The sequence below is a fragment of the Medicago sativa genome, chromosome 6, assembly GCF_051527215.1.
Source record: "Medicago sativa cultivar Bolivia chromosome 6, Bolivia_mono, whole genome shotgun sequence".
In the NCBI taxonomy this organism is placed as follows: domain Eukaryota; kingdom Viridiplantae; phylum Streptophyta; class Magnoliopsida; order Fabales; family Fabaceae; genus Medicago; species Medicago sativa.
Window position 1 is genome coordinate 81,253,894 of NC_140754.1, and position 14,408 is coordinate 81,268,301.

General features: G+C 33.9%; 1 protein-coding gene and 2 pseudogenes across 1 annotated transcript in view; 2 read left to right on the forward strand and 1 right to left on the reverse strand.

Moving 5' to 3' along the window:
- LOC146917314 (annexin D5-like) overlaps positions 1-12,210 on the forward strand; it is a 73,186-nt gene extending 60,976 nt beyond the window's left edge. The window contains exon 6 of the mRNA XM_085719111.1: positions 11,831-12,210. Within this exon, the coding sequence (XP_085575237.1) occupies positions 11,831-12,031 (201 nt within the window). The 3' untranslated portion in view covers positions 12,032-12,210. The remainder of the gene's footprint in view (positions 1-11,830) is intronic.
- LOC146917316 (uncharacterized) lies at positions 7,593-8,346 on the reverse strand (annotated as a pseudogene).
- Positions 8,537-11,602, forward strand: LOC146917317 (annexin D5-like; annotated as a pseudogene).
- Positions 12,211-14,408: the final 2,198 nt, after the last annotated feature.

A 14,408-nucleotide genomic window follows, 5' to 3' on the forward strand; every position in this document is an offset into this window, starting at 1 on the left:
CTATGTGATTTTGTGAAGTTTTTACCTATTGTTTTAAGTGTGTTTTGCTGCATGTGTGAATAATGATCAATTGCTTGCTTTGCAAGTTTTTTTTGTTAGTGGATAAATAGTGTGAATATGTCTAAATTCACTTCAAAATGCAAAGCTTAACATATCGCCTTGATTCTCATTCTAAAACCTGAGTTTATGCCTTTGAAAAATATGTTGAATTGAGAATTATAGGCCATGTGATTCTTGCATTTTTGTGTTTGAACTTTGGCTATATTTTGCATTGTTTTGGCTTTGTCTTGTGTTGATTTCTTAGCTTTTGTTATAGTAACTTTTACTTGCTTTATCTTCTTGATATTATTATGTGCTACTAACCCCTTTATTTCATGTTTCATTCATCCATAAGCATCTCATACTCCATTCTTCCTCTTCACTTTAATTTCTTGCACTTTAAAATTCATGCAAAGCTTAGAATGTAAAGACCTAGGAATTTTGTAATTTTCTTTATGCAATTTTAAATTCTTGCAAGACCATAGCATGTATCTAGGCCAATGATGTAAAGGACAATGGACTCTAATAATGTACACCGACACAAGCACCGACACATGCACACACATCACATAGATACTTTAGATGTATGATTAGGGTGTGCATGTTTAGATGTATGTTTAGATGAATGCTTAGGCTTTACGCTTAGAAAAATCAATTTTCCAAAAAAACTTGAACAACATCACTTGAAAACCTTTTCCAAAATATAGGAGTCAAAACTCCTTTGCATTTTCTCTTTATTTTCTTAATCAAATTTCAATAAAAATTAATCATACTTGACTTTTTGCCAAAATCACTAATCAAACCCCACTTTTTCTTAAATCTCAATGCTCATGAAGCCTCTCAATCTCCATTCTTCAAAATTCCAATTTTCAAACTTAAAATCAACCAACAAAAACAAAAAAACATTTTTTGGAAGAGAACTACGGTGGATTTGATCCCTTAAAAGGGTACGTAGGCAAGGAATCAAAATTCCTTCAATTCAAATAAAAATAAAAATTCAAACGCTTTCTTCTCCCTCCCATTCTTGACTTAGCAAACTCTTAGGTGTAAATATCATTTTTCAAATAGCATTTAAAAATAAAGCGCGCGAGTAGAAAGTAAAGACGGTTCCTATAGGATACTATAGTCGTTATGGGTGCCTAACACCTTCCCGTAGCGAAAACAACTCCCGAACCTCGATTCTCAAGGGTTTTGCTTATTTTTTCCCTTCCCAAGAAAAAATGAGATATCAAAGGTTAAAAAGGTTCAAACGTAATCAATGTTTGACACCCGAAAAACCAAGATAAAACACCATGCACTCTTTTCTTTTATGGTTCCTTCTTTTGTTGTTGGAACAAAGTCTCCATCTGTAATGACACCCCACATATCTGTGTCTTGAGATCTGAGAAAGAACTCCATCTTACCTTTCCCAAAGTAGTAGTTTGAGCCATCAAAAAGTGGTGGTCCATTTGATGATTCTCCTTCTGCTATGTATTTGACTTTAGACATTCCTCCGTAGCTATAACGTAAGGATGCTTGGAATCCATCTCCCACGGCCTCCGGCCGAATCCCTATGGTCAAGAATGAATGTTGTGACAAGTAAGATCCTTATACTTTGAAAGCATAAATGCTTTTAATCATAATCTTTGTGAAAGATCTTTTGAAAAAGAAATTGGTTATTAAGTAATATATTTCTGAATATGCATAACTTGTCATTTCTTAGGGAGTATGAATACCGTTAATGTATATATGTAGCTTTTGTCCAACAGGTCAAGTTAAACTTCATCTTATATCATCGTTTATATGAAGTTAAAATTTGCAAAAACATGGCATAAGTGTTGGAAACATTTATGTGTATGAACTTTATAGTATAAGAAAACCACGTTAATTTTTTTTTTTTTTGATCTAGCAAATGGAATATTAAAATCAAAATTTTGTTTTATTAACTTTATAACTCAAGTTTTAGTTTTGTACATTCAAGCATTACATTGATGTTTTAATGAGCGCATGAGAAGATTAAATTCTTCATTGTACATCAAGAAGAAAAATGAAATGCTATAACCTAATAGAAAAAAGATCACTTTTCCAAAATATTGATTTACTTGTATCTGCTGCTCCTTAACCTTTTACTTACATTTATTTTGAAGTTCAGATAAATTGCTTCACCATTTCTCATACTTTGATATTTCCCTTATTATCTCATTTTGACTGCACATTCCCTGTTTCTATGACATATTTTCTTTTTAGAATGCCTTGTCTTGTCGGTAATTTATGCAAATTTTCTCTATTTACAAACTAAGTATTTATTCTTCTTTGACTGTAGATCAAATGGTCACTTTAGTCCCTTTTTATTCAGAAACATTCCAATATTTAATTTTGTGGTAGGACTAACTTCTTATTCTCTTATATATCTTTATGCTATTTCTAAAATATCATTTGAACTCTGAAGATGCAATTGGAAGTGATTCATTGACATTGAGAAGTTGATTTATATGACTTGATTTTATCCATTAGAACTTTCTTCTGTGAAGCTTATGAGTTTATGATCAACTTGAAAATACAAATGTATATTCATTCTAGTGAACAATTTTCTAATTTAGACATCGTAAATCTAATTTAGATTACATTAGTTATCTTTCTAAAATATTGGTAAAAACTAGATAGCTTATTGTTTATCTAATGATGTACTTACATGCATAGAACTTTTATATCTCTTAGATGTTAAGGTGTCTTGAATTTTCAAAAAAAAAAAAAAAATATATATATATATATATATATATTGCTCTAAATTTTGTAATCTTCAATTTTTTGTTAGAGATTTTGATGTCATCATTTTATATTTATACATTTTTGTGTGTAAATATTTATCGTAAATGATCTTGCCCCCTCAAGTTGAATTTTTTGGATTCGTCACTGATTGTAGCACCTCTCATTTTCTATCCGCTCTCACTTCTTGCATAAATCTTAATATTCATCCACCCTCATTTTCCTAATATTTGTATGTATAACTGTTATTTCCCTCAAACATCAACAAATATCCATTTTATAATTTGCTAGCTAGTTAGTTAAAAATCTTACTATTCCCTCTCCATTTTTTTTCCAAGTTATTAGTAGAAACTTCCTTCTTCCGAATGAAAATGTAGTTTCTTGTCGTGGGAAACTTGCTTTGAATTTTCTATATCTGTGACTTCTTGGCAAATATCTTCAGGGTTATTTTATTCATTTTTTTACAAACACAACTGAAAAACAAAAATTTAAATTATTCGTCAAGACAAAGTCAAATTAAGTCACTTATTTTAAGACAGAGTAACTATTAAAAGTGAAAGAAGCTAAAATGATGTTAGCTGTGATGATGAAAAAATACATTATACTTAATGTTGTTACTTACAACACTTTAATGGATGGATGTTGCTTAGTTAAAGAAATGAACAAGGCCAAGGATATATTTAACGCTATGATCCAAAGTGGAGTGGTTCCTAATGTTCATAGCTATTGTATCTTGATTAATGGACTTTGCAAGATTAAAATGGTGGATGAAGCAATGAATCTCTTTGAAGAAATGCATTGCAAAAAATATATTCCTGATGTGGTAACTTACAATTCCCTTATTGATGGTTTATGCAAATCAGGGAGAATCTCATATGCTTTGGAGCTTGTCGATATAATGCATGATAGAGCTAGGTCAGCCACCTAACGTAATTACTTACAGAGTTCTATATTGGACACGCTTTATTCAATAACCATCATGCTGACAAGGCAATTGCATTATTCACAAAATTGAAAGACCAGGGTATTCGACCAAATATGTACACATACACTATTCTTATCAAGGGACTGTGCCAAAGTGGAAGGCTAGAAGATGCGCAACACGTTTTTGAAGATCTTTTGGTCAAAGGCTATAATCTAGATGTCTATACATATACCGTTATGATCCAAGGGCTTGTTTGATGAAGCGTTGGCCTTGCTGTCAAAAATGGAAGACAATGGCTGCAGTCCAAATGCTCAAACTTATGAAATAATTATTGTCATACCCCAATTTTTGACCTAAGATAGCACATACACGTGTCCTTTAACCCCGACCGGTCCAAGCCTTTTCAAATAAAAAATTCGGCAGAGAGGCATAAGATGAAGTCAAGAATGGTCTATTAGAACATTCTCTAGAACGTTCTGGTCGTACTACAAGTGAAACAAGGTGACCTCATTATGTCCCATCAAGTATGCCACTAGATTACAGCTGCACAACACCACACGTTTTGCTTCAAAAGTACATGGAACTAAAAGAATGTTTTTGAGAACATTCTGGTGGAACTTCAAAGGGATAAGAATGACATCATCATGTCCCCTCATGTTGCCACAAGATCACAGCTGTTTTTTTTTCCATCACGTGTGTTTGTATCAAAAAGGAAAGGAACAACAAGAACATTCTTAAGAACATTCTCCATGTGAAAATTTTACAACTTGGACATTCTTGCTCTCCAAGCAACAAAAGACAACACTTGTAGCTCCCAAAGAAGTGCCAAACAGCTGTAAACAAGTGGTCTCCAAACTTTTACAGCTTGCATTCACGTGTTAACCTTTTCTCTTTGCAAATTGGAAATTCCAGAACGTTCTGGAGAACGTTCTGCATGAACAAAAGCCACATTTTTCTCATTCTTGCACACCAAGTAACAAAAACATAAGCACATGGGCTGTTTTTTTCAGCAAAGGAAAACACAGTTGTAATACAACCTCACGTGGGCTGTCTCAAATGGCTAGAAAGAAGAGAATGTTCTTCAGAACATTCTTCATTTGGAATAACACATTTTTTGCAACACTTGCACACCAAGTAACAAAAACATAAGCACATGGGCTGTTTTTAGCAAGGATAACACAGCTGTTTTTGTCTGTGAAGCTTCAAGACATAAGCTTCTATAAATACAAGCACATAGCAAGGCAAAAGAGGAGGAGCTTACACACAAGAATTTTATTCTTTCTCTCACGTGAATACTCAAAGAAATATTCATCAAGCTCTTCAACAATCTCAACAAGCTTTTTTTCCTTCCTCATCACCATCAACAAACAAACAAAAAAATCAAACAAAAAAAAACAACACATCATCATTACCAAAACAAACTAAAAAAATCAAACAAAACAACCCTTTTTTTTTTCTTCCTTCTACTCTCCCCACAAAGGTATATAATCTTTTTTTTTTCTTCTTTTCCTTTTCTCTTCTTCCTTTCGTGCTTCCTCTCTCTCTCTCTCTCTCTCTCTCTCTCTCTCTCTCTCTCTCTCTCTCTCTCTCTCTCTCTCTCTCTCTCTATATATATATATATATATATATATATATATATATTTTCATTTATTTTACACTAAAATACACACCTCGATCCAGAGTGCTCTGGTCCTAATTAACTGTTAATATTATATTTTTTGTTTAATTTAATTATTCTCCAGAACAATCTGGTCCTTGTTAATTAAAGTAATCCAGAGTGCTCTGGTCCTAATTAACTGTTAATATTATATTTTTTTGTTCATATTATATTATTCTCCAGAACAATCTGGTCCTTGTTAATTAAATTAATCCAGAGTGCTCTGGTCCTAAATAAACTGTTAATATTATATTTCTGCTTATATAATCATTCTCCAGAGTATTCTGGTCCGTGTTAAAATAACCTTATATTTCATCTTAACATCATTTTTTCTCATTCTGCTTATACAATCATTCTCCAGAATGTTCTGGTCCTATATATAAAAATTACTATTTATTTTGTTGAACTAACATAAACCAAAAATCTTTTTCACGCCCACGCGCGTTTAAATTTTTTTCTCAAACGGATGCCATCGCCCAAGCGCGATCCGCCCCCCTTTTTAACCAAACTTTTCGCCCAAATCATTTTCATAAATAAAATCAATCAGCACAAAAACATTTTCTACCTAGAACTACGTAGCTTTGATTTCTCCATCGCACCTGGAGATACGTAGGAGCAAGATGAAACTCTTGTCAAGCACAAGAAAAAAAAACAATAAAAACATGCAAAAAACAAAAATCACAAAAAATATTTTCATAATAAACCTTGACCCAAAATCAAGTGATTGTTCTTTTTATTTTCTTTCTTAATCAAATTTCAAATCAATTTTAATTATACTTTGAGTCATTTTTCTTTCAACATAAAAAATACAAATCAATTCTTATTTGCCACTTGCCTTTTATTTTAAAACCTTTTCAAAACAAATAAAAAATACAAAACCAATCAAATGTCAATTTCTACCCCGAACTACGAGGTTTTGATCCTTCACGGGTACGTAGGCAAAGGACGTGCGTCCTTCCAAATCAATAAAAATGTAGATAAATTAGGTCTCTCTTTTCTTTTATCATTTCAAATTCCATTTTTTAAAGCAAGCAAGTTTATGGCACAAAAGTTAAATAAAATCAAGAGGTTCTCGTAGAGTACTACGAATATTTAGGGTGCTTAAAACCTTCCCTAAATATAACCAACCCCCGAACCCTTAATCCCTAAAAATGTGGTATTTGAACCTTTTTCCACTTTCTTTTGAAAATAATTAAATGTTCAGTCGTGAAATCGAAAGCGGGTCGAACGTCAATAAAATGGCATTCGACCGACCGAAAAATGACGCGACAATTATCCTTTCTCTGTTCGAAAAAGATGAGAATTATATGGCAGAGAAACTTCTCCGTGAAATGATCGCGAGAGGTCTACTGTAAGACTGAAACTAGGTGAGATGTTTCTGTTGTTACACATTGTTATATTGAACTGATATTTCCAGTTTATGGCTTCATTTCATTTTTGTGTGAATGGAATTATAATTAACTTCCTTAACACAGTAATAATATGTAAGTGCTATTCTTTTCAAATTCATCTATAGAGTTTATTTGTTACTTTAGCGTTCTGGTGTATCGCCCTAGATGAACCAAAACATGTAGCAGCTGGGCTGTTTTCAGGGTTTTTTTTTCTTTTCAATCTGATTAGTGAATGAATGGAGGTGGGCATTAGTTTGCAAAATGCTTGCATTTTACATGTTGGTCTGCCATGTTTTTGTGCAGCAAACTTCACTCCTTTATGGTTGTGATGAGACAAGTGTTTGGCTTCTCTTTTTTTAACAGTGAACACATGAGAATTCCCAGTTATGTATGTTGGTGATAGGCGAAATATTCTTAAAAGACGTCGACATTGGAATGTGGGTTCTTCCAATGGAAATGAGCATAAAAGTTGACATTGAATATTTTGGAAACTTTTATTCTACTAATAAGTATTTTTTTTTCACCTAATTTCATTTTAGAAAAAAGGCTTAATTTGCACTTTTGCTCCCCTAACTAATTTAAATATCAAACAGCCCCTTAAGTATTGAATTTTTGGCAGTTTTGGCCCCCTGGTCCATTTTTGACTTGGTCGTTGATGACGTGGCATCCAAACCCCTTAAGTTAGGTGCCACGTGGATATTTATTTTATTTTTTTTTTTTAATTGTTGCAGCCATTTTTTAAATTTGGGGAAATTTTTAAAAAAATTAAAAAAATTAAAAAAAAAAAAAGAAAAAGAAAATAGCAAGGCAGGTCACGTGACTTTACGGATGAAAGTTAGAGAAAATATTCATCTTGTTCCAACAACCCTTTTCTCCCATAAGCAAAACCACCTTCAAAGTTCACTTTTTTCTTTGCTGAGGCTACAAGTTTTTGCAGTTCCATATCAAAATTTTCTTCTTTTTTCAATGACCCTTTTCTTCCATAACCCAAATCACCTTCAATCTTAACCTCTTCCTTTGTTCTGGCTGCAAATTTTGGTGGTTCAATCTCCAAAAATTCTTCTTTTTCCAAAGACCCATTTCTCCCACAAGAAACAAATTTTTGAAATTCAATTTCAAAACTCTCATCATTTTCCAATAACCCTTTTCTCTCATAACCAAATCCACCTTCAAAGTTACCATTTTTCCTTGAAGGGGCCAAATCTTTCTCTGATTCAATCTCAAAAAATTCTTCTTTTTTCAACAACCCATTTCTCCCATAACCCAAATCACCATCAGATTCAACCAAATTCTTTTCTGGGTCAACAAGTTTTTCACTTTCAATCTCAAAACTCTCATCTTGAACATTCATCCAACACCTTAACTGCAACCTCTTTTCCCCTCAATTGAGCATACGCATCATAATTCCTTCCTCTCTCCATAACAAAACTCTCTTCTAAAGAAGCAAACCTAAGAGGACAAGGTTGGTTTGAATTTGAATTTTGGTTAAGGATCAATGAAATTGGATCAAGGACATGAAGCAAAGGTTCAAGAATTGGGTTGTTTTTGACATGATGTTTGGTTTTTTTATGATCCAATGTAAAAGGTTTTTGAGAGTGTGTTTTGTTACTTGGCTTGCTATTTTCTTTTTCCTTTTTTTTTTAATTTTCCCATTTTTTTTTAAATTTCCCCAAATTTAAAAATGGCTGCAACAATTAAAAATAAAAAAAATTAATAAATATCCACGTGGTACCTATCTTAAGGGGTTTGGGTGCCACGTCATCAACGATCAAGTCAAAAATGGACCGGAGGGCCAAAATTGCCAAAGATTCAATATTTAAGGGGCTGTTTTGTATTTAAATTAGTTAGGGGACCATAACTGCAAGTTTTGGAAAGTTAAGGGGTCAAAAGTGCAATTAAGCCTAGAAAAAACTGTACTTTGATATATGGTTATACAGGATTTGGCTGTGACACAAGTGTTGCGATCAATATTCTTGCACATCGAGATGCGACACAGCGCACCTACATCCAACAAGAATATCAAACAATATATGCGGAGGAGCTTTCTAAACGCTTAGTTTCAGAACTTAGTGGAAAGTTAGAGCATAGTCACATAATTCGCAATTCGTGTCGGTACGTGGTACGGGTTCGCGGTACGCGACATGTGAAGAATTCGGTACGTTTGGTAGTATAGAGCTTTGGTACGCGTCGGTTCGTAACACCAATACTAAAAAATAATCCCAACACTGTAGGATAAAATGACCTACGTCATGAAAAAATAAAGAAAAAAACCATCAAAGTTGACAGGCACCTAGTAGCATAAAATGCACAACGTTGTTGAATAAGAGAAGAAAGTTAAGTCCCACATCGAAGATTTAATAGGACTATAGAAGAAAGTGGTCGATAAAACCAAGCAAATGAATTGCATGTAGTATGCATTTGAGGATAAGAACCATTGTAGCAATAAATAGCTATCGGTGTCTTCATCCAATGCATTCGGTGCATTACACCGTTTTATTATTTTTTATCTATTTCAAGTAACAGTTTTAGCCTCTTAACTTAATTTCAGGTAACAGTTTGGTCCTTTATCTTTTTTTTCATTTCAATTTGGTCCTTTTTGTCTATTTTCATATACATTTTTAAGCTTCAAATCTAATATTCTTATGCAAACATAGACGAGGATCATAGATTTGAAGACTGAAAGACCATAAGAAAATAAAATCATGAATTTTAAACTTAAAAATTCATATGAAAATGGACAAAAAAGACCAAATTGAAATGAAAAAAAGATAAAGGACCAAATTGTTACCTGAAATTAAGTTAAGGGACTATAAGTGTAATTTTGCCTTTAATATTTTATAGTCCAAGCCTTTTTTTTCAACCAATCAGCGGTAACCATGCTTTGGTACTCTTGGTTCGGTGGTTTGTGCGAATTCAAGGGGAATTTGTTGCGTACCAATACGCCAAAGAACCCGAATTCGGTACTTGCGAACCAATTCGCAATTCTTCATTGATTACACGAATTATGTAACTATGAGTTATAGGTACTAAATTACTAATGATTATACACTCATTGATCATGTTATTTAAATTACATGACCTTGTATCTTCTACTTTATAAATTTTTCATTGTTTGTTTATTTTCTGAATGTCAATTTTGTAGCCTTATAAGTAGGTAACTTAGTAAAGAGTGTGTTAAATAACTTTATGTAGAATGCAAAATCAAATCTTTGACATTACAAAATTTAATAACTTTATGTAGAATGCAAAATCAAATAATCCAACTGTTGCATTGAAAGATCATAGAGTAGATGAAGTTTTCAATAACTTAGTACTTCTCTCTTGGGAATTTTGAATTTTTTAGTGGTTTTTTTTTCATAGAACATTTTGTTTATCTCACACTATTTTGGTTTTTCAGACTGCAGTTCTGCTTTGGATGCCCGACCCTGCAGAACGTGATGTAGAAATCATTAGGAAGTCTCTAATTGTGGACAAAAACCTTGAAGCTGCTACTGAAGTTATATGTTCGCGTACTCCATCCCAACTCCAATATCTAAAATAGTTATACCATTCAAAGTTTGGTGTTTATCTCGAGCATGAAATCGAATCAAACACTTCTGGGGATCTTCAAAAGGTGAGGTTTCTCTGTAAATGCCATTTATATCGAGCCTTATGACGTACTAGAAAAAGTTGAAATAGCAATAGAAATTTAAAGATGAAAAATGTGAAATTCATCTCTAATTACGTCGATAAGTATTAGTGGGTGACCAATTTCTTTTTTCCATCTCTAATTTTTGCCGTTGTTTCAACTTTTTCTGATCGTGAGCTAAGCACTTTTAGGTTCTTATGTTGCTCTAGACTCAAAATGTTTATAGGTCAAAATTCAGTATAGTTTATAGGTTTTTCTCATAGGGTGCAAAAACTTTGTCAGATATGATTATATAATGTCTCTTAGTTCTTTGTTTTCAAGTTAATATAACAAAGGAGCTGCAGTTACTGAGAAATAATCCATTTATGCAAAAAAACTTGTTAAGATCTTGCTCGCGTATGTAAGCAACCCTCGCATGGAAGGCCCTGAGGTTAATAGAGAAATTGCTGAGAAGGATGCAAAGGTTCTCTACAAAGCCAGGGAAAAGAAACTCGGAACTGATGAAAAGACTTTTGTCGAAATATTCAGTGAACGAAGCGGCGCGCATTTGGTTGCCGTCAGTGAAAGTTGAAGGGCAGAGGAAAATATTCCTCCTTTTTTCAGCAAAGGAAATTTTATTGATCATAAAAGGAAAAAAGGAGAAGTGGGTACCTTGGAGGTGAAAGTTGGAGATCATATCATACCCCAAGTTACACGGTTTAGATATCTTGGGTCCATAGTACAAAATGACGGAGAAATAGAAGCTGATGTACATCATCGTATTCAAGCTAGGTGGTTGAAATGGAGAAGAGCCTCAAGTGTTTTGTGCGATAAGAAAGTACCACTTAAGCTGAAAGGAAAGTTCTATCGGACAGCAGTCAGACCGGCAATGTTGTATGGTACGGAGTGTTGGGCTGTTAAGAGCCAATACGAGAGTAAAGTAAGTGTAGCGGAGATGAGGATGCTGCGTTGGATGAGTGGTAAGACTAGACATGATAGGATTAGGAATGACACCATTAGAGAGAGAGTGGGGGTAACACCTATAGTAGAAAAGTTGGTAGAAAATAAGCTTAGATGGTTTGGACATGTAGAGAGAAGACCCGTAGATACCGTTGTAAGAAGAGTAAATCAAATGGAGGAGAGTCAGGTTAAAACCATTAGAGAAACCATTCGAAAAGATTTAGAGGTCAATGAGTTGGATCCAAATATGGTTTTTGATAGAACACTATGGCGTCATATGATCCATGTAGCCGACCCCACTTAGTGGGATAAGGCTTGGTTGTTACTGTTGTAGAATATTCAATGCATTTCCAATTTGACTTTATTTTATTTTTGTTATAGAAATGGCCTATGGATAAGCACTTATATGATAAGCGTATTAATAAATTGTTTATCTTAACATGGCATGAATGAATTTACTTTCCTATACAAAAAATATGTATATTCCTACTTTTGCCATCATGCAGGTGTTGTATAAGGCGATGAAAGGTTTAGGGACAAATGATAACACACTCATAAGGGTCATTGTAACAAGGACTGAGATTGATATGAAATACATCAAAGCTGAATATGCAAAGAAATATAAGACATTGAATGATGCAGTTCACTCCGAAACATCTGGCAACTACAGGGCTTTTCTTCTCGCACTTTTGGGTCCGAATAATTAGTCAGATGTTCAATCATGTTTCATTATGAGATATTTTCAAACTTTGATGTTTAAATGTTTTCAACTTGGTAGTTTTATGTGCTTTATATTGCCTTTGTAAGCATTATCATGAACTTGCATTCGAGTTTCAGTTAGGGACCTGTGTATTGTCAGCGTAATTTACATATTGAAGTGTTGTTATTTCTTGAGTGGGAACAATATTTTAAAAAACCACAGTTCTCGAATTGGTGACGCCTTCAAGTCATGGTTCAATCGATTGAACAACAATTTGATTTGGTTTCGAGTTCTGATAATGTAAAAACCAGTATTGAACCAGTCAGCGGAGTAACCGGTTCAAGTTGAACTGGCTGGTCCGATTTTGAAAATATTAGTATGAACATAATCATTTGACTTGATTCACTTTAATAATGGTTATTTAAAACTATAAACAATTAGACAGAATGTCATAATATGATTTTTAGTTGATTTTGCAATTGTTTTTTAGATTCATTTTGTTTGATATGTGAATTTATATGCCAAATATTTTTATAGACTCTCTATTATTCCAATGCTTTGTTGCAGCAGAAACATTTCCTCTTTTACAACCAATGTAAGATCAGCTGAGACTTGATCACAATTGGACAACAAATCACCTTTGATGTTGCACTGTAATTTAGCAACGGATTGCAATTAAGTTTAGGCAACATATAGTTTGGACCATTAAACATATTGGTCCAACTTGGACCAATGAAATAGCGGCTATAGATTTATTATTAGAATTCTGCTCTCCCCTGCACTATTCACTCGCACCCAGCTGAAAATCCAATAATGCCCCTACGTTAGTTAAGTTGCGCAGCGTGCCTTAACTAACGCAAGTTATAATCATTGCGTGAGTTAAGTCACGCACCACTGTCATGTGCGCGAGTTAACTCACACATGTTAGCTGGTGTTTAGAGCTCAAAAACACACGTTTTTTTTACTCTGTTAAATGCATTTTAATTGGTTTTGCACGTTTTTGTTAAGTTTTTTCACGTTTTTTGACCCTATTTATGGTAGATATAAATTCCAATAAAGTAAATAAATGAATTAGAATAAATTCAGCGTGAATTAGAATAAAAATTGCGTATTGAATAAATTCGAATAAAGGTTACGTTACATTTCATAAACGACATGTATGTCAACTATATATGTTCATAAATATGTCATATCATTACATTACATTACATTCGGGAATGAACCTTCCAACTACAACAACTGTCTTGCCTCTGACTGGGGCAAATTTGAACTGGCTAAGCAGCAGGACTCCAACATTCGTCCAGAAGTCCTTTTATTCCATTCAAAATGTTAAATTCTTGTTGGTCTTGGTTTAAAATGATAGTATCCAAGTGCCAGCGGAATGAGGTCCAGACCTTGACACCTCAATACCATCATTTAAACGAAGCCAGCAAGAATTTAACCTTTTGAATGGAACAAAAGAACTTCCGGGCGAATGCTGGAGTCCTGTCGATTAACAAGTTTGAACTGCCCCATCTAGGGTAAGACAATTGTTGTAGTTGGAATGTGCATTCTAACTACAACAATTTTCTTACCTTTAAATGGGGCAAATTCAAACTTGCCAAACAACATGACTCCAGCATTCGACCGGCATTCTCATCGTTCCATTCAAAAGATTAAATTCTTGTTAATTTGGTTTAAATGACGGTATTGAAGTGTCAAAAGAATGAGGTCCATTCCTTGACACTTCAATACCTTCATTTAAACCAGCCTAACAAGAAATTAATCTTTTGAAAGGAACAATTGGAATGTCGGTCGAATGTTGGAGTCCCAGGAAGACAATTGTTGTAGTTTGAAGGTGCATTTCCTACCTAATCACGATCTTCTGGCGGTATCAGACTCTTGATGATATCTTCAGTTGATCTCAGTAACGTTACCCGCATATCGATCCACTGGAACATTATGTGCTCCCAAAACATGCTCGTCATGTATTCGTCGTTCTTTAACTCCACCCAAGTGAATGATACTCTCCCCCCGTCGAGCGTTGGACGTTTATACCGAACGGTTTGCACCCTCCTTGTGTCTTCGGGGTTGACTCCTTGGTTGAATTCATCCAGTTCATCCTTGAAACCTCTTAACGTTACACCAAGGCACCGAACCTTCAACCTATGAGGTTCTCCGCCGTTGAATTGTGCATGAACGTCGATCCACTTGGCCATTGCTTCAAATCTACACGATAAGAAATTAAAAACAATCAATGAAAAACTCATTCAAACATTTCATCAAACACTTGGAGTGCAAATTATACATAAACCCTAAAACTCATAACTGCAACGTTAACATGCAAACATCTAACCACAATTAAGCAACATAAGTCATTTACATGTAACATTGTATCATTTCTT